The sequence below is a fragment of the Anguilla rostrata genome, chromosome 14 (genome assembly GCF_018555375.3).
Source record: "Anguilla rostrata isolate EN2019 chromosome 14, ASM1855537v3, whole genome shotgun sequence".
In the NCBI taxonomy this organism is placed as follows: domain Eukaryota; kingdom Metazoa; phylum Chordata; class Actinopteri; order Anguilliformes; family Anguillidae; genus Anguilla; species Anguilla rostrata.
The window spans coordinates 4,719,395-4,744,481 of record NC_057946.1 but is presented as its reverse complement, the minus strand read 5'-3'; the positions used below and the strand labels follow the sequence as shown (position 1 = coordinate 4,744,481).

Sequence of the window (25,087 nt, the reverse complement as noted above, 5' to 3'; positions counted from 1 at the left end):
TGACATTCCCGTTTCCGACTAACTGTAACGTAACAAAGTTACTGTATCTAACTGACATTCATTTTCTTTGTAGCTGTGACTTGATTTACGCTGTGCACAAGTCCTCATGACACTGATAAAACAATGTTGTGCGCTTGGTGATTAATGCCTCTTCACCCCTCCCCTTCATTTACGACGTTCAGTCGAGGCCCAATGAGAGTTTTCAGGGGTTCTTATTCTAATACTAGGGCCTCTTACGTTCAGGGGCAAATTAGCTTTAGCGTTTTACGTAGTCAGTGCATTCCAGGTCTCCTGGTAAACTGGGGGCTCAATGTTTCTACCGTTTCGTCTTTATGGGACGTGGTGATTTGGGGTCGGGTTGGAAGGTCAGCGTTCGTCGAGGAGATTGACACGAAAAGAAGGGTAATGTTTTTGTAGCCGGGCCAATGCTTTGGCTCATTGGATTAGCCACGAAGTTGAGAATGGAGTTGCTACGGAGTTTGGGCCATCAGAAGCGAGACCACTGGAAAATCGCTCATCAAAGCATTATAGGACTCGGAGCTTCGTGGGTGCTTCAGAATATATGGGCGTGCATGTACATGTAAAGCATTAACGTTAGTGATATTTAGTTTAGTAAAAGACTTAATATACAAGAGTACACTAGCTAAGTAACAATGCTTTTTACAAAGCTAGACTAACTTACTATTAACTAGCGAGTCCGTTTGTTTTTGTGTAACAGCTCTGTTCATTTTTTTATATAGCTAAGCCGCAAAGTATACAGCGAATCAGACCTGCTTTTTCATACGGAAGGGGTTCGATCTTAATTGTTTACTTATCTATATAGTCTCATATTTACGAGAGGAGGTTGCCTTAGCTACCTAGCTGCTAGCTAGCAATTTCCGCTTTCTTCCGCTTCACTGTTGAGCAATGATGGAAATTCGCCTAATAGCTAGCCTGCGATATACATAGTGGCTAGCTACTAGCAAAATCTTAACTTATTTCTTATGCGAACACTAATTTCGATGTATCCGCAGATAGCTGTGATATTGTTGACTTTGCCACCGCATACTGTAGCAAGATGGCTAACGTTAGCTGGCTAACCATTATCGAAATAGACATCTAGTTAACACTTTTGTAAAACAAATGGCTGAATACTCTTTGTAAAACAATACTATTTCATGCTTATATCCAGTCAAACTAGGTAAGTGTTATCGGTGCAGGACCATCGATTCCCCAATCAGCTAGCTAGTTATACTGTTTATTACTTTGAAGAAAAACATTTTGAAAAAGGAATCCGTATTCGAATAGCTAACCTCGTTAAATAGTCATTTGATTTTGCGGGTGCGGTGTGCAAAGGCGTCGCAAACGTAGTCTCCTGGAGTTTAAAAATAGCTAACGAGGAGATAGGGTCTCAGGGCGGACACACGCATATGTTGACATGTGGGTGATTTTGAAAATGCTGTTCTACCTGGGCCTCGGGAGTTGGGTGCTCGGGCGTGGGACTCAGGCCATGTCAGCAGAGGAGAAGACGACCATCAGGTGAGAACTGATCTCTGGGTGCACTCTTGACGTTTGTGGTCATTGTGCCGGGACCGATTTAAGTAATTCAATAGAGGTGAAAGGCGTCCAGCGGTGTGCTGCATACACTGAATTCCCATACACATATTGGACGGGAATCACTTTCTGTATCAGCACCAATGGCAGCTTCGATTCTGAGTTAACTAAGGATTCTAGAACTTATCATGGGGGTTCTAGGACATGAGGAAACTGTAGGAAACTGGAATGCGCAATGGAACGTTGTCCAGTGTAGGGACTCCATATTTATGCTTGAGGTACTTTAGAGGGCCAAGCAGACTTGTGTCCTTGTGCTATTGACCATTAACCTCAGGAGAGCACCTGCCCTGACCCAAGCTGTCTGTGAGGGAGCCATCTGCTCCAGTCACACTTGCCTTCAATCAGAACCCTCCTCTGGTCTGCCTGACCCCACATCTGGAGAGCACAGGGAGCTGGTTCCATTTCAGCTCAGTTTCAGTTAGGTTATGTTTCGTGGGAATGTTCCAGTTATTGAATTGAATGTCAATTCATTGACTGAACTGAAGCCCAACTGAACCCAACTCTCCTGCCCTAGTTCCTTGTTTCTGATTGCTTCTGTATGTACAGCCTGGAGCAATATGGGTTTTTATTGTCTAATGAAGGAATGAGCAACACCAGCAAATAGGGAACAGAGAACTGGGATGTTTTTTTTTGTGAACACATGGGTATTTACACTGTTAAGCTTTTGGGCTGTCACACTGAGAGGTGTGTTATTACTGTGCATAGTGTCCTATTTTCACCTTAACGCTACATGAAGTGCACACAAACAAGCACACACACACAAATATGTATTGGACGTCACTCAGTGCCAAGAGTGCAGCTGGTCATGTGCTGCTAAATTCCATCCAACTCTACCTGATTCTTTTCCTCTCCCATTTATCAGTATTTTAGAGGCCCTATGCGTTCAGGTGCACACACTGTCCCTTCCAGTTAATTTCTCGGGGGAGCACTCTGTGTCACACGCGCGCACACACACACTCTCTCTCTCTCACTCTCACACACACAAACGCATACACACACATTACATTACAGGCATTTAGCAGATGCTCTTATCCAGAGCGACTTACACAACTTTTTACATAGCATTTTACATTGTATCCATTTATACAGCTGGATATATACTGAAGCAATTTCGGTTAAGTACCTTGCTCAAGGGTACAACGGCAGTGTCCTACCCGGGAATCAAACCTGCAACCTTTCGGTTACAAGCACAGTTCCTTACCCACTGTGCTACACTCCGTCCGGACACACAAAACACAAACTCACACACACAATCACACACTCACAAACACACACGCGCGTGCACACACACACACACACACACACACACACACACTCTCTCTCTCTCTCACTCTCACACACACACACACACTCTCACACACACACAGCCAGGAATCAGCCCGGCCACCTGCTGCTGGAGGCACAGAGGCCTCCTTTCATGCTCAAGGTCTCCTATGAAGCAGAAAAATAGAGAGCGGGTTTGATGCTGATAAAGGAGGAATGCAATTAGTCAGTAATCCGGCATAGAGCGCCGCTGATTAGACCCCCGCTAAAGGCGAGCCGCTCTCGCATTCCTGAGGGACCTGTGGGGGGGCCCACGTAGCTCAGGCGGTAAGAGCGGTTGTCTGGCGGTCGGAGGGTCGCTGGTTCGATCCCCCGCCCTGGGGGCGTGTCGAAGTGTGCCTGAGCAACCCCTAATTGCTCCCAACGAGCTGATTGGTACCTTGCATGGCATGGCAACCGTTCATCGTTGGTGTGTGAGTGTGAGTGTGTGTGTGTGTGAACTCCACGGGGGTTCTAGAGGGGGGTCTACGCCATGCGACCAGCCATGCTCGGTGACAAATAGAGACGCAGGCACTTTAATTTCACACCACGGGAGTTCTCTAGGTGTCAGTTCTGACCTTGAGAGAAGCACTGCTGATGTCTCTGCTAAATTCTCCTCTGTGTGGAGGTTTGGGGTTTCACCTGTGTGGGTTGGTGAAAGGCGTTTGTGTAAGATTCATTCGAGCTCGGTTTGCCTAAGCTAATGGCGCGTATTCTTCCTTTTCTCAGGGGCCAGGTGCTGGAGATGTTTGACCACGCTTATGGCAGCTACATGGTGAGTGAGTGGGCCAACACGCCTCTGCACTGCCCGGCCACAGATCTTACCGAGGAACCAGATGGTCAGCTCCGCATACGTAGTATCAAAAGTTGAAGTGTGCAGTTGAAGCTGAAATGTTCCTGTTTGTTGGATCCGATTAACATTCATGAGAGGATGTGGCTCAGGATTGTTATGGGGCCACGGGGGATATGACTTTTCAAGAGTATTCCTATAATAGCAGCACTGGAAACTCATATCGCCAACTACAGCCATCTAGAGCAGTTACCCTTAAATCTGGCCTTGAGGCCAGTGATGATTTTCTTGTCTACCTGGTAGCTAAATGATTGATGCCGTTGATTGGCCAGAAGTCCCACTCACCAGTTGTCCCAGGTCCCTGAATAGAGGGGAAGAATGAACACAGTGATTTTTGAGAACGCCCAAAAACGCCCACTGGTGGACATGACACAACTGCCACTGACTTCCCCATTCTGATAACTAAACGCTCAAATCCACGTGTGTGATGTGTGGTGTGGATTTGCAATCAATGGCTATTTCTGCAGGACAGGAAGTGTGTTTTGGTGCAATCCCAGGTTGGTGGAGCACTCTGCCTTCAAATATGAGTGTTTTTTTTTTTTTAAATTGTTGCCCTTATGTGAAAAAGTTGGGCGTGACACACCGCGAGTGGAGTGTTGCGAATTGTGAATTTTTTTAAATTTGGGCTCCTTGTCATTTGACCTCACTTTCCTGTGACTGCGTGTTGTGGACACTGTTCGCACAATACAAGCTTTGAGCGTTCGCTTAACTGGGCGTGATAATGCTGAAAATCTTTGAGTACCATACACAGTATATTAAGGTCAGCTAATCCAGACATGGGACATGCCTGCGCTGTCGAAATGGTCCGTTTTAGCAAAAAGGGTTGACGGTAGCCAAGCCAAGCCCCCGGGTCTCTGGCACTTCACCGTTCAAGTTATGAATTTATTAATGACGGGTTATGCAAATTTCAGGAAAATTGGCCTTGTTTCATAAAAGAGGCAGATGGCCTTATCCATAGCGACTTACGAAAATGCATGCATGAAGTTTGAAGTTTATGTATGCAAACGTGCCCCCACATTTAGTAGAAACTAATCATCACTGTGCTAGAACTTCATTTCAGTTGCAAATGCTGGGACTACGGCACTCTCTGTACTTTTAGGGAACACTGTATTCATGTCATACTGAAGTGCTGCTTGGTCCTCACTCCCCCACCCTCCCAATTTCCCTGCAGAAATATGCCTATCCTGCTGATGAGCTGATGCCCTTGAGCTGCAGGGGGCGGGTGAGGGGGCAGGAGCCCAACCGGGGGGACATCGACGACTCCCTGGGCAAGTGAGTGTGAGGTCTGCGACCGCGCCCGCAAAACAGGCACAGCTGCTTTTAAGAATATTTTTTAAAAGTCCAATAAAAACGTCAGTTAATGGGGTTCTTTGGACGCAGCTTGTAGCCGCTGATGAATTAATACCGGGCAGCAGTGTAGAATAATGGGTAAGGAGCTGGCCTTGTAACCTAAAGGTCACAGGTTTGAATCCCAGGTTGGACACTGGCATTGTACCCTTGAGCAAGGTACTTAACCTGCATTGCTTCAGTATATATCCATTTGTATAAATGGATGCATTGTAAATGCTATGTAAGTCGCTCTGGATAAGAGCGTCTGCTAAATGCCTGTAATGTAAACATAACGTAATGCAATACTGAATGGATGTTACGTTAGTCTGATTTCGTTAATCCCATAATGGGTGGAGCTACAGTGTGCTGTCAGTCACTGACTTATGCGAACCAATCAGCATTGTGCCCTTTGCTGAAAAACGCAGGGATTGTTTTGTATTGTTGTGATGCCGATAGCTTATGGTTGCTCTGCCCATTTTTGGTTTCGTGACACCTCATTCTCCCATTGCTGTCGAACACATATTGAACATAACTTCCTGTTTGAGGTTGAGAAGGAGGTTCGGTCTGCTATCTCGTTAGTGACCACTTCCCCTTAATTAATATTCAGCCAGACAGCAAATTGGCTATGCTTATAATATGGGCAGTGGTTGTGATGCAATATACAATGTTTTGTCACACAAAATTCAATATGTATTGGATAAATATCTCCCTGGTTAACATGATCAGCATCCTTATTTGGCAAACAGTGTTTATTGTCCAGTCAGTATATTGGAGGTGAGGGATGGGTGAATATACCAGTGAGAGTATGCATCAGGGAACAGTATGGAGCTGACTGGTGCACTGTCTGTGGAGCTCAGTTCCTGTAGTGGTACCTTGTAGGCTCAGTTTTGCCAAACACGTTTGTCCAGGTGTGCGCACAGGATTGCAGCTTTTTATTCATTTATTTGACGTGTTTGAAGTACTTCCAGTTAAGTGCTGAAAACTCTGTCTGCTCTGAAGGCTCCCATGACATCATAATGCCCTAAGCAAGTTTAAAAAAAAAAGAAAAAAAAAAGATAAGAGGTACCAGAAATACTGGCAAATTAACATTGTTGAAGTGCTCTTTATTTCATTCTTTCGTTTGTCATGGAAGACTAGTTTATCTTAATTCCCCACAAGGTGTGGAGCCCTTACATTTCATAAAGAGTTGTCATTCCCTGTATAGTGAGAGAGTATAGAGTGCTTAAGCTGTCGAATAGAGGCTCTGCACTGGATGAATCTGCTGGATGCTGAGTCGCTTGTGAAGTCCCCCATTAACCTGGGTAACGGTCGCTAACCTCTGCTCTGTCCCTCAGGTTCTCCCTCACGCTGATCGACACCCTGGACACCCTCGTGGTGAGTTTCCGGAACGTTCCCGCCCCAAAAAGCCATTTGGTTTCAGAGGGGGTCGTAAGCTGGAAGCACAACACAGAGAGACACACTGACATAGTGGTTTTGTTTCATTGTACCGTGCTCGGTCGAAGGCTGTACCGTGCATAGCTTACACGTTAAAACACATGCTAGAGAACGAGGTGACACTCGAAAGGAAGGCCACCATCTTGTGAAATATCTTTCTGAGCCTTGTTATTTTTTACGTCGGTGGTATATTATTGTCGTTCTCAGCTGAAGAAATGATTTGCGTTCAGTAACTTCGCAATCATAATTGAAAGGAAAAAACGCTTCAGGTGCTTTGTCTGAATAGTATTTAAATGGCATGCGCTCGGGACAGTACATTCCATTACATTACATTCATTTGGCAGACGCTTTTATCCAAAGCGACGTACAAGAAGTGCATTTTCATGATCGGTACCATAGATTGTTTGAGGTGATAGGGCTTCGTTAGTGTGTGATGTCAGCTCGACTAGCGTCTTTGACGCAGAACAGAGAGGTCTGCAGCCGTGGGTCTGGAGAGATGCAGGGCGTGCCGGGTCTTGCTGCTCAACACTTAGCGTTCAGCTCACTTCACCTGGTTTCTCGTCTCTAGAATTTGTTACTCATTTTAAGGTGAAATATAAAACCAGTAGGAATCTCCAGGACCAGGGCTGCAGAACTCTTATTCATGAATGAAAACCAGAGTCGCTAAAACTGGGTCGGCCTCCACCACGTGCTGCTCTGCGTAATTCGATGCAAAATCGATTCAGGGATTAAAAAATAGACACAGTGTTAAGATTCAAACGACTGAATTGATTTTTGACGTGGCAAGAAATGGCAAATCCGATGCTGGGGCAAACAGGGCCTCTTGTGTTGATTAAATAAAACCCATCTCAGTCCAGCTGCAACTGTCATGAGAGGTATTGGAATATCGGAGGCATTCTCTCCACTCCCCCCCCCATTCCACATTTATGGCCATTTTATTTTTTGTCTTTATTTTATTTTATTTTGATTTGTTTCTTTTTCTGTGAAAGCAACCACTTGTCTGTGAAGCAATTTGGGTTGAAAACTGTTATATGAAAGTGCCAGTGCAAGTTACCATTATTCTGTAATTTTCCCTCCTGTATCCCACAATCCTCTCTGTCCTGCCCTCAGGTGCTGAACAAGTTGGAGGAGTTTGAGGAGGCGGTGAGGAAGACCGTGAGAGACGTCCGGCTGGACAACGATGTGGTGGTGTCCGTGTTTGAGACTAACATCCGCGTTCTGGGGTGAGGGCCCTGTTTACTCCTCTCCTCCCTTCCTCTCTCCTCTCTCTCTCTCTCACACACACTGTCACACTCACTTTCACTCTACTCCTCTGATTCAGGTCCTGAGTGAAGAGTTATGATAGAAATGCATTGCTACTTATTTTACTTTTTAAGAGTTGCAATTTGGATGGTTCATTTTAGTAATTACAGATTTTTGGTGGTATTTTAAGGAGAAATTCCTGTGGATGGACTGCTCTGGTTTTCAGTTTGATTCCGGAATTTCACATTTTTGATTGTGTCTGGGCACTGAGGCTTGGAAACAAGCAGTTACTTAAATTGGAGGCTCTGATTGGCAGTTGTACTTTAACTTTTTACATGTGGTGATGTTTTAGTTTAGTTTGAGTTTGGTACATGCTGTATAAGGTTGCCGTTCTAACACTGTTTCATTGATGAAGGTAGTTTGCTGAAACGTATGAATTTTTAGCCTCATCTTTAATAAAAACTTGACTGTAGATCTCTTTGGACCTTTTTTGATTTGACTGGAATATTCAATGAATGCTGCTGTTCCCTTAGTGGCCTGTTGGGGGCGCACGTGATGGCCGACCTGCTTCGTGGGCGCGGTGAGAGGATGCAGTGGTACCGCGACGAGCTTCTCCACATGGCGAAGGACCTGGGCCATCGGCTCCTGCCTGCCTTCAACACCACCAGCGGCCTGCCTTACCCACGGGTACTCGCTCACATACAGAATCGGATTCGCTCACATGCGGAATCAGATTCGCTCACATGCAGAATCGGATTCGCTCACATGCAGAATAGGATTCGCTCACACGCAGAATCGGATTCGCTCACACGCAGAATCGGATTCGCTCACATGCGGAATCAGATTCGCTCACATGCAGAATAGGATTCGCTCACACGCAGAATCGGATTCGCTCACACGCAGAATCGGATTCACTCACATAGAGAATCGGATTCACTCACATTCTGACTCTCTCCCACATGATCTCTCTGATTCAGACTCACTCCCATTGCTGTCTCAGATTCGGAATCGGACTCACATGTTCAGACTTACTCCTGTATACTCACATTGACATTGACATTGACATTCAGACTTTGCCCTCCATGCTCTCGTCAGATATCAGATTCAAATTCATGTTCGTTCTCACTTTCAGACGTGCCCTTGAGTAGCTCGCACTCACATTCAGAGTTGGATGCGGAGTCTGTTTCAGGTTCACATCCACTCTACTCTCTCTGGCCAATTGGGTGCCTGCTGTCCCCTTACACTAAGCGAACGTCACATTTTTTCCAAGTTGTCATGTCGCGAATGCCCTGTGACCCCGGCTCCTGATTGGCCCGTCTGCGCCCCCTAGGTGAACCTGCGCTACGGGGTCCTGAACCCCCTCTCCCGTACGGGCACCGAGTCGGACACCTGCACGGCGTGCGCGGGGACCATGATCCTGGAGTTCGCCGCGCTCAGCCGGCTGTCTGGGGAGGCTGTGTTTGAGGTACGGCAGGGGGGCGGGGTTAGTGAAGGTGAGGGGCCGGCTGTCTGGGGAGGCTGTGTTTGAGGTACGGCAGGGGTGCGGGGTTAGTGAAGGTGAGGGGTGGGATTTCAGCACTGTGAGCGGGTTAGGGGCGGAGCATCAGGGCTATTTCAGTGGATTAGGGGTGGAGCTTCAGGGATGTGTGAGTGGGTTAGGGGTGGAGCTTCAGGGATGTGTTAGCGGGTTAGGGGCGGGGCTTCAGGGATGTGTGAGCGGGTTAGGGCGGGCTTCAGGGATGTGTGAGCGGGTTAGGGGCGGGGCTTCAGGGATGTGTGAGCGGGTTAGGGGCGGGGCTTCAGGGATGTGTGAGCGGGTTAGGGGCGGGGCTTCAGGGATGTGTGAGCGGGTTAGGGGCGAGGCTTCAGGGATGCGTGAGTGGATTAGGGGCAGGGCTGCAGGCCTGTGTGAGTGGGTTAGGGGTGGGATTTCAGGGCTGTGAGTGGGTTAGGGGCGGGGCTTTAAGGCAGTGTGAGTGAGTTAGGGGTGGGGCTTCAGGGCTGTATGAGCAGGTTAGGGTAGGCTTCTGGACTGTAGTAGAGAGTTAGTTGCAGGGGGTGCTGGCCTGCTTCAGGACCTCTGTCTCTCAAACTGTGCCAGTGCAAACAGAGCACAGAGAGAGAGCAGAGCGCAGAGAGAGAGCAGAGCGCTGAGAGAGAGCAGAGCACAGAGAGAGAGCAGAGCGCAGAGAGAGAGCAGAGCGCAGAGAGAGAGCAGAGCGCAGAGAGAGAGCAGAGGCAGAGAGAGAGCAGAGCGCAGAGAGAGAGCAGAGCGCAGAGAGAGAGCAGAGCGCAGAGAGAGCAGCCCTCTGAACCGCTCTGAGTGATTCAGCTCTGGCCCTGTTCCTGCCCAGCGTCTCTTCCTCATTTGGGAAACTCCCGCGGGGACTTGTGACATTCGCGCCTGCTTTGATGTGTGGCTTTTTGGGGAAGGGTTTTGCCTTGTGATGTTGTTTGTTATGGTGTTAATTTTGGTGACCTTATTTCTGTGTCATGCTGTTGTATCCATGGTAATCGACTGCATGACGCTGAAGATGATTGCTGTAAAATTCCAGTTAAATTCTGCATATGTGACATACAAATGCGAGAACAGACCACACCTGTTTAACTTTAGTTTGCGTCAGTGATTTGTAATTGCCGCATTCTCGGAAGGAAATTACTGTAATTACCGATGTGCTTTCAGTCACTGACTGTCTGCTCCAGAATACTCTGCTCTTCACACCGACTCTCAGGAAACACTGTGATTTGCCCTAATTAGTGAGTAATTGGCAGCGTACGGTAGGTCTGCCTAATCGGGGGTTTCCTAAAGCCTCATTGTTCCATCATTAGCGAGAAGGGACACATGAGAAACGAGAGGTTGTTTGAAGGTTACCTGAAGGTTATTTAGATTTTGTTCGGAGGTTACGCAGGGATTGTCAGAGGTATGTACGGAGGCTGTCTGAGGGTTATGTGAAGGTCACATGGCATACGCACATCACGCTATATGTGCATTTTAACACCGTCAGGAACACGCCAGGAAGGCCCTGGACGTGCTGTGGGAGAAGAGACAGAGAGGAAGTGACCTCGTCGGCACCGTCATCAACATCCACAACGGGGACTGGGTCCGCAGGGGTGAGGAAGGAGCCTCTTCCCTCCAACAGCGAGCGCATCCCGCACCCCAATCGCCGAGAGTTCAGTCTCAACGAATCCCCTTTCACCCCTTTTCCCCCCTAATTTGGAATCTCTGCACCTGTGCCTCTTGAGTCATCATTGTGCTCCCTGCACTGATGCACGTATCCATAAACCAATGATTCTGAGTTTGGTCTGTTTTCTGTGTGTCACTACTCTAGGTTTATTTTTGTTTGACAGATCCCCCCCCCCCCCTTTTTTTCCAAATTTGCAATCTCTGCCAACCGTACATCGCTGTGCTACCCGCACCGATGTACTTGCTCGTGTACCAGTGAATATTTTCCACTCTAGGGTCTACACAGTACCACAGGAGAGCTAGCACTGATCTGAGGAGGGGCCTACCTCTCACTCAGGACTAGTAACCTGTGGGGGCTTGGCATGTGTGTGGAAATAACTGATACAGCAGTGATCCGACACACCCTGCCTGACACAGGTTCAAGTCAGTTGCCTCCGCAAATAGAGGACACAGTTAGATGATTTCATTGGCCAGCGTTTCGTAAAAGATTTGGAGACCTGTGATTTTTATTGTAATTGTGGAAACTGCTGAAGTGGTGATAAGTGACAGCTCTCTCTTTGACAGACAGCGGGGTGGGTGCAGGTATCGACTCCTACTACGAGTACCTGATGAAGGCCTACATCCTGTTGGGAGACAGCGTGTACCTGGAGCGATTCAACACTGTGAGAACCTGCAGTTCGTCCCGTTCATTCACAGAGTGACCAAAGCAGGGGCCGTTTCTCTTACCGTGTTATCCCAGTCATTCTAGAGGAGTCAAAATGTTACAGAGGGTTTTACTGGAAAGACTTTTAAGTTTGGTTTATTATCTTGCTCAGAGGTAGGCCTGGTGAGCAGGCTAGCTTTTCTCTGTTAAAGTCATGATTTATGCTTGCCTGAATTCGATCCACCTTTTGACCTTTCACCTTTTACAATTTGTCTTTAACTTTGACCTTTCACCTCATTCTGGTATGTGACTTTTGGGTTTTTTTTTCCCTTCACTGAAGCAGTTTGGTGAGCACAGTGATCATCAGTAACAAGTCACTGGCAAATGTCTTTTAAGAGAGCTTGATGATATTTCAACTATTTTTGCCAATAACTGTGTTAATCAGAATTTGTGTTAATACTGCTGCCCCCTGCTGGTGTCTGTCTGCCACAGCACTACAGCGCCATCATGAAGTACATCAGCCAGCCGCCTCTGCTGCTGAGCGTCCACATGCACAACCCCACCGTCAACGTCCGCAGCTGGATGGACTCCCTCCTCGCCTTCTTCCCCGGACTGCAGGTCAGACGCGGGACATCATCATCGTCACCTGTATCATTATTCTAATCAGCATCGCTGTCATTGGCATTAGCATCGTCGCGGTCGTTATTGATATCGCCAATCGATCTTTAAAACCTTGCAAACACCAGCCAGAATTAACTGGAATTAACCCACGGTGGTCAGGGCAGTAGAATCAACCTTTTCCGAATGAAGACCCGCCCATTCAGCTTGTATCTCAGCTCTCCTCCCACCCCCATACCTTAGCACTCACATATATAAAGGGATTATCTGGCTAGTGTGGCATTTCTATGGTTTTACGAGTGTTATCTGGTTCGCGGCTGCATTCGGTGCCTTAGCGACGCCGCTCTAGCGCTCACCGGGCCGGGGATGTGGTTAGCCCGTCTTGCGCTGTTGTTCATAGAGCTCGGATGGATGCGCTTATGTTTTTTATTACAGCGCTAGCACTGCTCTGGAGAAGCGCGTCGGCTGAATGAATTCAATGTGGTGTCATCATCACCCAATCGCCACCATTGTAAATTAGCATCGTAATTAAGTGTTATTTATACATTTGGTTGAGTTCTTATTCAGAGCGATTTGCAATGCTAATGTATGCAATACAATGCTAATACGTAACGCCAATGTAAATGAGAAAAATCTTTTTCATTTGAGAAGGAGAACCGCACCGTGCCTTCCTCAGGGTGAAGGGATGTATAGTACATGTTGCTAGAACTGCAAGAACAAAGGCATAGGAACAGGATGGCAAGCAACAGGCCTGTGTAAATGAACTTCAAAATGAATGAGAAGCACAGAACCAGACTGACATCGGTGTAGATGATGTGGTTTAAAAAAAAAAAAATAATCACAAGTAAAATCTATCCTCTGGCAACAGAAAAAAGCTCAAAACTGCCCCCACAAAAGCAGGAACAAGCTCCATATAAACTTCATCTGAGTGGACTGTAATACCGCTGCACGGCTGCAGTATTGGTCTCTGGTGCACCACTGACTTCACACAGAGCGCGATAATGCTTTCTATGGAAACTTCATTCGGTGGTTTCACCTGAACTTTGTCTGATGGAGTTCATTTGCATGGCGTAACTTTAAAGATACACACGTATCGCAACACGGCCCATCAGTAGCACGTTATCCTCTGAGCCTCTGAGCGTTCAGCTCGGAAGCTTTGGTAAGATGGCGGGCGGGGCAGGCGGGAGCATCGGGCTGTGTGTGTTCCCACCCTGGCCCTGCGGGGCGTGGTTCTCAAGGCTCTCTCTGCCCCTGCAGGTGTTGAGAGGGGACCTGAAGCCTGCCATTGAGACCCACGAGATGCTCTACCAGGTCACCAAGCAACACAAGTTTCTCCCCGAGGTAACCATGGCGAACGGGGTACCGGCCGTCTGTCAGTCTTTCAGGCACAGCCGGTCAGACTGTTGGTCTTTGATCCCCCTGTAGAGTCTATTCCTCCAGACATAACAACCTAAGTGTGTGCATTTATCACAGGTAATTCCAGCCAGCTTGTTAGTCCATTGTAATTTCTCAACACACAGCACAGTGGGCAGGTATAAACTGATTGCAGTTGGGAATAAAAGCTGTTCCATTGCTCATTGCTGTCAGACGGGGAACTTTGACTGCAGTGTATAGGGTGAAAAGGAGAAGGTTAAAGTACTCTGGCTGTCCGTCAGAGAGAGAAGGTGTTTTGGTCTTCTCCTTTACACGTTGGGTATAGCCCTGTAGCTCACCTCGTTTCTCTCCTCTCCTCTCCTCTCCTCTCCTCTCCTCTCCTCTCCTCTCAGGCCTTCACCAGTGAGTTCAGGGTCCACTGGGGTCAGCACCCGCTGCGCCCCGAGTTTGCAGAGAGCACCTACTTCCTGTACAAGGTACGGCTCCGCCTTCACTCCGTCCTCAACTTCCTGTCTGCCCGGGAGGGACTGCATGAGGGTGCAAACGTTTGGGCAGTGCACTGGAAAGTGTGCCCAGCGATATTTCATCCCAGTCTTATCAAGTTATATCAAGAGCGAGCATTTTACCAAGGATAGGACAGTTCTGGTGTCACCTTATGTATAAGAAATACAGGGGGCCTCCACCAATCGCTGAGTATGTTGCTGGCAACCAATAGAAGAAAGCCAGTGGTGATTGGTGGATACTTTCTGGCTTTGCTTATGGTTTCCCTGTGGGTATTCGGCAAGTGAATGTTCTGTATCTAGCATTGTTCTGTTTTCTACCAGTAAACCGTCATCACAACAGACTTATGCCTATTCACTATACCAATGTAGTCTCCATTATGAAAAACACTAATGTTGTTGTTCAGGGTTGTGGTCTAAATGCACAACCCTCAGCCATAACCCTAAAATTATGTGCAATTGTACAAGAATGTCATACAGCCAGTTACACCAGTCTGACTCGTGATTGCTGTGTAATTATATAGTTAAGTTATTTGCCCCGTATAGTGGTATGTAGGTGTGATTAATGCGATGTCATTGAACACACTGTTTGCCTGTAGTTAACCGTATGCATTTGGTTTGAAGATTACTGAATTTGGCTGTGGGGTGGGTGGCAGGGGGTTGGTAGGGATGCAGTCATGGACCAATCAGAATCCAGGGCCTAACTGATGTCGTGGCCGGGGTTAGAAGAATGCTGGTCAATTAAACACGTGTGCACAAATGCATTATGTGTTTTTTTGATTGGTTAATTCATCACAGGCTAATGTTGTCACACAAAGCATTGTGGGGCGGGTTTATCTCTGAATGGCGGTTATAAACTGTGGGGCTGCTCTTGCCAGGCCACAGGAGACCCCTACTACCTGAAAGTGGGCCAGTCCATCGTGGAGAAGCTCAACGCGCACGCGAGGGTTCCCTGCGGATTCGCTGCAGTGCAGGACGTTCGGACCGGGACCCACGAGGACAGGTAATGAAGCGTGGGGGACGGGACATTGTCACAATTTTTATTCAGCCCTATTTTTCAAGGTTGAAAGTACTCCTCGCAGATCTTTTGGGAATGAAACCTTAGGTGGTAAAAATCTGATTCGAGTGGGATCCTGGGAAAAGGTGTACAGTCAGAATTCTGTGCCAGACGCTCATGAGGTAAAGGCACAGTAGACTACGGTACGCTGTGTAAGCAGTGTAATACACTCTGTGTGAGGACGGCTGGTCAGCAGAAATGGTAAATAAAGTGATGTAATGTCTGCTGTGTGTTAACGGCCTTTGGCTCAGTCTGTGTGCTGTCACTTATTGTGGAAGTAATCTTGCCAGATTTAGCTTTATTTTTATCCCTAAGTTATGAAACGAACCTTTTTACAATTTTTTGCTTGGTAAATCCTGTTTTCTGACTTGGTATTGTAACACGGTTCTCTTCAGGATTTCCCCCAACATTTCATAGACACAGGCAATGACTTTACAGTGAACTTTGGAAGTCTGAGACAAGAATATCCGTAGCATGCAATCAAAATAAAGTTTAAAATATAGAAATGTACTACTGATACGCCTTACATTTTCAGTCTATAGAAAAGTATATGTGCATCGGTGATTGGTTTCATAATCACAAAGATAAGTTAACTTTTTTTGCAAGACTACACATTTTAACTTGAATTTATAAAAGTTTTTGTGAGTTTTTCCTGTGAGAGTGTTCAGCGTGACTCACCTGCGTGTTCTGTGTGTTTCAGAATGGACTCCTTCTTCCTGGCCGAGATGTTTAAGTACCTGTACCTGCTGTTCTCCGAGAAGAGCCAGCTGCCCCTCGACATCGACGACTACATCTTCACCACCGAGGCCCACCTGCTGCCCATGTCCCTGTCCACCACCCAGCCGCCCTGCCAGGGCAACAGCACGGTGAGAGGCCCCGCCCCACCTTCCTGCTCCGCCCACGGCCCCGCCCGCTGCCTCGTCTGCTGCCCCACCATCTGCTCCACCCTCTCCAGCTCTAATGGGACTGCCATGTGTCTGCCAGTCAGTCAGTCAGACAAGCAGTAAAGCAGGGGTCCTCAATCTTATCCAGAAAGGGCCTGTGTGGGTGCAGGCTTTTGTTCCAACTGAACAGTTACACACCTGATTCTACTAATCAACAGCTAGAGTAGTCTTTGCTAAGGACCTTGATTAGTAGAATCAGGTGTGTCACTGCTTGGCTGGAACAAAAGCCTGCACCCACACCGGCCCTTTCTGGATAAGACTGAGGACCCCTGCGGTACGGTGTCCCTGAACACTCGGTCTGTGTGTTGGTCTTGCTCTTCTCTTTCTGTTTGTCAGTCTGCCAGTCAGTCAGTTCATTGTTTTAGCTCCTTAGTCAGCCAGTCAGTGTGTCAGTGCATCAGTGCCAGGCACCCCTCAGTCATTTGGGAAATCCGTGACATTTATAATCTGTTGTGTTATGTTAGTTTATAGCCTTGGCTCTTGGGCCCTCTGACCAGGTGTTTTTTTGGTTTCTTTGCTCCAGGAGACTCGCACCCCTCCAGAGGAGGATCTGTTCACTCACTCCTGTCCCAGCGCTCAGACCCTCTTCCCAAACAACCCCTCCTTCGCCAAAACCATCCGGGACAGCTACAAATACCTCGCTGGGGTGGGCCGGCCCCACCAGGTGTCATCCGTACGGTGAGAGCTGCTTGTGTGTGTGTGTGTGTGTGTGTGTGGCTGTGTGTGTGGCTGTGTGTGTGTGCGCGTGTGTGTGTGATTATTTATCCCTTCATATTGTGAACAAGGAGCAGCAGACTCAAAATGTACAAATAGTGACGTGATACAAAGGTATGGTTAACAGTAATGAATAGAGAACATAAGTTTCTTACAATACAGTAAAATACAGTAGAAATAGAAGATACGGAGGGAAAGCCTAAAATACATCTTTAGAAGTTATTAAAACTTGCGTGTTTGCACTGTTTTAATTACCACTATAGCCAGGACTGAACACTTTCACATAGACCTTGAGTGCCTGTGTTGGGCCAGCTGATTGGACGGTGCGGTCACGTGACGGCCTCTCTTCCTGCTGCTGTTGCAGGGGGATCGAGCTCCCGCTGCATGATAACGGCATGGAGCCGGTGGAGTTCCTGAAGAGCATGGGCATCTCGCTCACCTCCCTGCACGAGGCGGCGGGGGGCACTGGGGCTCAGCTGGTGAGGGTGGGGGGCGGGCTCAGCTGGTGAGGGATGGGGGCGGGGAGGGGCATCAGCTGGTGAGGGATGGGGGGGGGGATCAGCTGGTGAGGGATGGGGGGGAGGGGCACAGCTGGTGAGGATGGGGGGGGGCACGCTGGTGAGGGATGGGGGGGGGCACAGCTGGTGAGGGTGTGGGGGGGGAGGCACAGCTGGTGAGGGTGGTTGGGGGGCACAGCTGGTGAGGGCTGGGGTGGGGGGGGTGGGGGGCACAGCTGGTGAGGGCTGGGGGGTGGGGGGACACAGCTGGTGAGGACTGTGGGGGGGGGGGGGGCTACAGCTGGTGAGGGCATGGGGGGGGGGGACTCAGCTGGGAAGGGATGGGGGGGGCACTGTGGTTGAGGGACACGGCTGGTGAGAGGTGTTGGGGGGCACGCTGGTGAGGGTGTTGGGGGACAGGGGCACGCAAATGGGGGAAAGTGGGGGCATGGTAGCTGGTGTCTTGAGTGGGGTGCCAGAACATGGGGTACTGTTATATCACTGGCAGATCTGATTTGCTTGTCATATTCCACTTTATTCTGTTATATTGTAAAAAGTACATGAAAACAAGGTATCTAATTTGGCAGCAGCTGTGTCTCAGTTCCATCTCTTTATCACCCGGACCGTCCTCTCCTCCACCCTCCCCCTCCTCCTCTCCCCTCTCCGCTCTCCTCTCCTCTCTCCGTTGCCCTCCAGGACTCTTCTGGGCAGAAGGGTGTGTACCGGGTGAAACTGATTGCGGAGGTGAGCCAGACCCCGGAGGAGGAAGAAGTGGTGCCCCTTATCGTCCAGGTCATCTCCCCCCCGTTTCTGGGAAGAATAGTACTGACTGCTGGGCCTGCCAAGTTCGGAATGGACCTTACCAAACAGGAGAATGGGGTGAGCTCTCTCTCTCTCTCTCTCTCTCAGAGATGACTCAGTTCGCGAGGTAGAATCAGGGCAATAGGAGGACCACACCCACTGAATAAGCAGACACACACACACCTGGGTTGTCCTGGTTCTCCCTCACAAGTCCTGCCACAGTTGGATTTATAAAAACCTAAAATTATCACTCGGTCAGCATGACCAGAGATCTGGAAAAGCCATTAAGCCACACAGACTAGTCTGAGTCAGTTAGCAAGTCTGGGTCACCCAGTCAGGCTGCATGCCCTTATGGAAATGCAGTAAGGTTGAGTCCTATTGGTTGATTCACCGTAGTCCATTTGCAATGATCTCATCTGATAGGCCGGGTGAAGTGGTTATGCAAAACCTGTCATAAAGGGACGATTGAGCTCCATTCTGCCTGTAATTTGATATGGACGTCATGAAGCCGGGCTTGTTGTGTAGCATTCCTTAATATCCCACTGCCACCAGTTTAACTCCCATCACCTATTGGTCAGAGGATAGTTGTACAGTTTATTGCCACACCTTGGATTGGACATTTTGTGTGGGGCTTTCTCTGGCGTAAAGCACAGAGTGATCATAAATGACTGACTGAGTGAGTGAATGACTGCTTGACTGGATAAAGACGTCTGCCAAATTAATGCAATGTAGTGAAGTAATGACAGGGTAAAGGAGGGAATGAGTAACTCAGTGAGTGACTGACTTGGAAACAAACTGATTGACTGGGTGACTGAGTCAGTGAGTAACTAAGCAACTGATTGACTTGGTAACTGAGTGAGTGAGTGACTGACTGACTAAGGAAGGAGCATCAACTCCTAGACTAACACACTGACAGACTTATTTAGAGGAACGCTGCAACGCTTGAGAGAATGATTGATTGATGATGGCCCGGATGCCTCCGGTTACCACAGCAACACGTTCCCTCTCTCCGCCCCCCCGGCAGGTGAAGGGCAGCATAGTGAAGAGCGCCCCCTACAGCGCGTGCGGCCCCCTGGAGAACGCGGCGGAGCTGAGGGGTCGAGTGGCCCTGGCGCTCAGAGGGGACTGCATGTTCGCCGCCAAGGCGCGCCGGCTGCAGGAGGCCGGGGTCGTCGGGGTCATCTTCATCGGTGAGCCAATCAGAGCGCGCCGCCAGCGTGGCCTCGTCCACCGCTGACCAATCAGAATCAACAGCTTGAGAGGTTGTGGGAAGGGCTGCTCATTTAAATATATGGGTGAAACTGCATCAGGTTCTTTCATTGGCTAGCCATCAAAATCATGATGGCAGACAAAGATTTCCCTGGTGGTTCTGTCTTTTTAAAGGGAATTCATTTTGATTGTTCTGGAGAACAGGTAGTTACATTCTGGGGAGGTGTTTGGGTGAGGATTTAAATTCAGGGGAGATTATACATATTCACTTTGGGAAAGTTCTTCTGTCTCCTGACCATTGACACTAAAACGTCCAAATTAGACACACCTTCTTAAAATTAATTTTTGGGTGTGAGCAAGAGCAATACTCTATCAGTGGACTTTCTGTAGCATAATGTAGCACTGGAAACTCCTTTTATTAACCTCCCCCCCCCCCCCGCCAGACCACAAGGAGGGGAGCAGCAGCGAGGCCACACCCCTGTTCCAGATGGTGGGCGACGGCGGCCCCACCTCTGACATCACCGTGCCGCTGGCCTTCCTGTTCAGCCGCGAGGGGGCGGCGCTGACCAGCGCGCTGGAGGAGCACGGCGGCGTGGAGGTGCTGCTGCTGCCCAAAGAGAGGCCGCCAGGTACGAGACCGCCACCGCCACCGCACGCGCTCAGTAACGTCCACTCAAACGCCACCGCACGCGCTCAGTAACGTCCGCTCAAACGCCACCGCACGCGCTCAGTAACGTCCACTCAAACGCCACCGCCACCGCACGCGCTCAGTAACGTCCACTCAAACGCCACCGCCACCGCACGCGCTCAGTAACGTCCACTCAAACGCCACCGCCACCGCCACCGCACGCGCTCAGTAACGTCTGCTCAAACGCCACCACACGCGCTCAGTAACGCTCCCCCGCAGCTCAGTAACGCCATCCGCCACCGCACAGCGCTCAGTAACGTCCACTCAAACGCCACCGCCACCGCACGCGCTCAGTAACGTCCACTCAAACGCCACCGCCACCACACGCCTCAGTAACGTCTCCGCTACCAACGCCACCGCCACCGCCACCGCACGCGCTCAGTAACGTCCACTCAAACGCCCACCGACCACCGCCAGCGCTCGTCAACGCCCCCTCAAACGCCACGCCACCGCACGCGCTCAGTAACGTCCACTCAAACGCCACCGCCACCGCACCGCTCAGTAACGTCCGCTCAAACGCCACCGCCACCGCACGCGCTCAGTAACGTCCACTCAAACGCCACCGCCACCGCACGCGCTCAGTAACGTCCACTCAAACGCTACATCACACACTCGATAAACACACTGTCATGTGTAAATATATATATATATGTATACACAAACACACTCACACACACACTCTCATTGTCTCCCTCTTCTCTCTCTCTTTCCCCTCCTCCCTCCCTCCCTCTCTCTCTTTCTTTCTCTCTCATTTTAAATTTCAAAGTGCTTTATTCGCATGACAAATATTGGCGAAGCAGAGGTTGCGTAATAAAGCTGTGTGCTGTAGCGCAGTGTACAGACTGTCTGCATCGCTCTGTCTCCCCAAGCAGAGAAGCCCATGGGCATGAACATCCAGATCCACCTGTCCAAAGACGGAGAGCTGCAGGAGGGGGAGAGCAAAAGCACCACCATCCAGCTCCGGCTGGAGCCCAGCGAGGAGGAGGAGGAGGAGGAGGGGGAGGAGCCTGGGGCAGGAGGAGAGGGAGGAGCCATCTCCACGGGGGACCACTGCGCCTCCACGGCGACCGAGGACCAGGCCCCTCCCCCGCACCCGTGCGCGGACGCGCAGACCCCGCCCCCTCCGCCGGACCCCTCCCGCGCAGACCCCGAGAGCGACCCCTGAGGGGGCGGGGACCGCACTTTTACCCACAATCCCCCGGCAAACAGGCAGCTGCTTCCCATGGCCCTTGAAGCGAGGCACGGCAGGGCGGCGTCTAGAGCCCGAGAGCGCCACGACGATCGCCCTCGTTGCCACGGGGACGGGACTATGACACAGATAGAGGACGCAAACACAAAAAAGAGAAAAAACACACAAACGCGTATCCAGACCTCACACCTTCCCCGGTAAGGGGGGGGAGGTGTCCTTATAGTTTTAGTTATTAAAAATTGTGTATTAATATATGGAGGAGGGAGAGGGGGAGGGGCCTGGCTGTGCAAGCACACAAGTCTTAACTGCCATTGTAGGCCTCTTCCTGCGGTGATATAACCTGAGGGTAGCTTAGACAAACTATTGAAAAATGATGCCTATTCATGTACTACGTTAGCATTACTGAAGAGAGTGGGGTGTGGATGGGCGAGTTATTAATAGCATAAATACATTTATTATTTGGGGGGGGTAGGAAGGGGAGGGGGGCAGGTTTTCAGTCTCCTCTGATTGGTTGATTTCTCCATGGACTTGAGAGAAGACGGCTTTCCAAGGACGCATTGTCGCCAAAAAGAGGGGGTGGGGGGGCGTGTGTCGTCATAGCACCAGCAGACGGTCTCCCGGGCAACCCTCTGTGGGTATGGGTGACGCGGGGGCGCTGTGTGCGAGCCGGCCGGGGCCCTCCGAGGACAGGCCGGGGCGGCGCGGACGGAACGCCGCGCGGAGCGACATTCCGGGTTCCGCCGCGCGTCGCTAACGGAGACGCCGCGCTGGGGGGGGGGGCGGCGGCTCGGCGAACGTTGACCCCGCGACCGGGCGGTGCGCGCGTACGGCCGTACTTCTCCGGCGCCGGAGCATCAGGGAAATCCTGCGTCCTGAACTTGGACGCGGGGCGCGTGAGTCTTACAGTCTTTGCGTCGGCGTCACACACTACAGAACGGAAGCGCCGCTCGTTAGCGCGCGCCCGCTAGCCGCGCTAGCCTGCTCGTCTGGCGCCGTCATACACGACGGCTCGCGTATCATGACCTTTTTTTTTTTTTTTTTGGACTCGTCCTTTCTGTATGCAGCGCGGCGTTTCTGAACCCAATCAGGCCGTGCATCTTCGCTCAAGGGTACAAGAGTAGACCCCCCCCCCCCCCTGCCCCTTGCCCCTTGCCCTGGGGATTTGACCCTGCAACCTTCCGGTTACGAATGCAGCTTTCCTACACAGACTGGCCGACCCGCGCGCGTTTCGTTCAGGTGTTTCGTTGACCTGGTTCGCCGAGGCCGAGCGTCTGTAGCTGCAGCGAAGCGGCGTCTCTCATCCCCCCTCGGATTTAACTGCCTCAGACGCGTGGACACCTGCGCTGACAGCCCTGGCCTCGGCCTCCGCCCGCGCCAGACGCTACCATAAATCAAGTTGGCGTGGTCCCGCAGCAAAATTCGCACCAAAAATAGGAGTGAAAGTATATATATAAGTTTCTGCAGACTATTTTTTGCTTTTGCACACTTGAAGGGCATTGGCACCTCCCACATCCGTGACAGAGAAACCAGATCCCTCCATTTTGGCCTCGATGTCGACAGTCGATGAATCAAAATGGCCGCCGATGGCACGGTGGAGGCGTGTGCCCCTAGGTCTGGGGAATCGGGGAGTGAGGGTGCACCTGCCGTGTTGCCAGATGCCTGGTGTTCATCTCCCCAAAATGTTCTACGAAAGCCCTCCCATCCCCTCCATCTTAAATTGACCCCCATACAGATCGCAAAGCCCTTTACTGCCATACCAAGGCTGCAGGGCCCACTGGGGTTTTTTTCTCAACCTTAATATCAGAAACTAGTTCACGCTCAACCTGGCGATGAGGTGAGGTATCCAATGACATGCTTTACTTGATCAGTTAAGTGCCGAGTGCTCGTTGTGTCAACAGAAAGCAAGCGCGTCCCTTGAGCTACCCAGGACCAGGGTTACAGGCCCCTGCCACGGCATGCAATCACACTGACGTTTCCACAATGCTTCATGAAGGGGAGAACGTTTAGCCCACAATCTGGCAACCCTGTGTGCTGGGGCCGGGCCATATCGCAGAAGAGCTGACCGGCCCCGTGGGGGACCCACACAAACGGGGCCACAAATCGCAGAACTGTCTCTCTACGTGTTTCTATGCTAAGCGTTTTTTTTTGTTTGTTTTTTGGTTATGCATTTTTTTATTTTCATTCTCTTTCTTCGGGTTTGTTGTCGACGCGAGATTAACCCTGAATCATGTCATCGATGAACGATGGTGAACATCCGCTGTCTATTTATTTGAAATTCTCACGATGGCCGTTTGCGTCGCCCTACGTCGTCGGCGGACGTACGCACGTGGCTCTGGTTTGTAGGTGGATCTTCCAGGTTTTTTCGATCAGGTTTATCGCTGAATCTTACGAGAGGAGGAGGAGGAGAAAGGAAAAGAACTCTTTCTGGAAAATAAAATTGCCTTGGTCTACGTTTTTTTTTTTTTTTCAAACGATGTCAAGCATATGTGTATTCTCAGTATGGCACTTTATACACTGAAGATTGCCAATGCAATGGCACGTTTCATTGCACAGTGAATTCAATGTCTTAATCTTGTGTGGAAAAGTTTTTTTTTTTCCAGAATTTTTTTTTGCCAACTGTAAAATGACTGTTTCCTATATGTAATCCTGTACGTGTACGTTCCTTGTGTTCTGGAAAAAGGGCTTAATTCCTACCTTACGTTTCTCTCAGTGAGTGGACGCCTGACCGCAAAAATAGTCTAATGTATATTTTTGTGATATTTATTAAAACTTTAATTACCATTTGAGAATGTTGATTTTACACAGAGAAGAAACAGACGTGCCAAAGGGATGTTTGAGTCTTATTGCTGTAACGGTGTTCAGTTCAAACTGTACTGTAGACTTGGTGAGTGATCCCCAAAAGGCTTACTAGCTGAACTGACCTGACATAGCCAATAAATTTAGAATGATGGTCTCACTTGATTAGTCTTACATTATTTTGGAGCTGCATTTTCTGCAAAGGTTTTTTTTTATTTTTTAACTCGACTGCTGTTTTGAAAGTATTTGCTTTATGGGTGTACTATAGAAGGGAGTGATCCTACACTGACTTGGAAGTCATCCTACACTTCAGGTGAGATTGGTTTATTTATCTGTTTGTAATCTAAGAGTGAGCTTAACTGAGCCAGGATGTTGTCAATGGCAATGTGTGAAGATAAGGCATTGGAATCAGATGTGAAATGCATACTGTCCATCCATTTTCTAATCTGATTATTCCTCGTTGGGGTTGTTGGGGGGAGGTGGAGGAGGAGGAGGAGGATTTAGGCATATCCCAGCATGCAAGGGGCAGGAATACACCCTGGGCAGGTAGCCAATCCATTGCTGGGCCTGCACACCATTCACACTGACAGGCGATTTAGAGTCTCCCAATTAGGCTGCTGTATGTCTTTGACCTGTAGGAGGAAACTAGATCACCCAGCAGAAACCCACACAGACACACAGAGAAAATGCAAACTCCATGCAGAAAGGCCTCGGTCAAGATTTAAACTAGGTATTTCTTTGTATGAGATGACTGCTATTAACTGCACCACCAAGCCACCTGCAATGCATACTAGAATGTGCACTCTAAAAAAAATACTCTTTCACAACCACCAGATGGTGGTATATAGCTATCTGTGGCCAATTTTTTTTTATGAGGCGCACAAGCCAATATGTAACCTTTTTTGTATAACTTTTATTACATTGCATTGTTTTTCCGAAAGCCTAGATTTGTCTTTAAATTGAACAAAAACAAACGCCTACCCTTCTATCAAAACTAGGGAGTTTTCAGCTGCCGTAGTACTGTATGTGGGGTTTGAATTTGGTATTATGAAACGTCTTCACACCACAGTCACTTTCGTACTTGGCAACATGTAAAATAAAACGATTTAATATATCGAAAGCG

General features: G+C 49.3%; 1 protein-coding gene across 2 annotated transcripts; it reads left to right on the top strand.

The window, feature by feature from the left end:
- The first annotated feature begins 223 nt into the window (after positions 1-223).
- Positions 224-24,129, top strand: si:ch211-282j22.3 (ER degradation-enhancing alpha-mannosidase-like protein 3). Of its 2 annotated transcripts, none has more exons than XM_064307047.1 (20): positions 224-1,518; positions 3,625-3,670; positions 4,917-5,017; positions 6,409-6,448; positions 7,619-7,731; positions 8,284-8,437; positions 9,081-9,215; positions 10,756-10,861; positions 11,499-11,596; positions 12,070-12,195; positions 13,453-13,536; positions 13,962-14,045; positions 14,948-15,072; positions 15,827-15,992; positions 16,594-16,748; positions 17,149-17,263; positions 17,978-18,160; positions 19,107-19,272; positions 19,735-19,920; positions 20,849-24,129. In XM_064307047.1, exons 1-20 carry the CDS (start codon positions 1,418-1,420, stop codon positions 21,142-21,144), a joined length of 2,580 nt encoding a protein of 859 aa, XP_064163117.1. In that variant the 5' UTR covers positions 224-1,417; the 3' UTR covers positions 21,145-24,129. The 2 variants fall into 2 exon arrangements, with proteins under 2 accessions (XP_064163117.1, XP_064163118.1); XM_064307048.1 differs by having other exon boundaries at positions 226-1,518; positions 20,852-24,129.
- Positions 24,130-25,087: the final 958 nt, after the last annotated feature.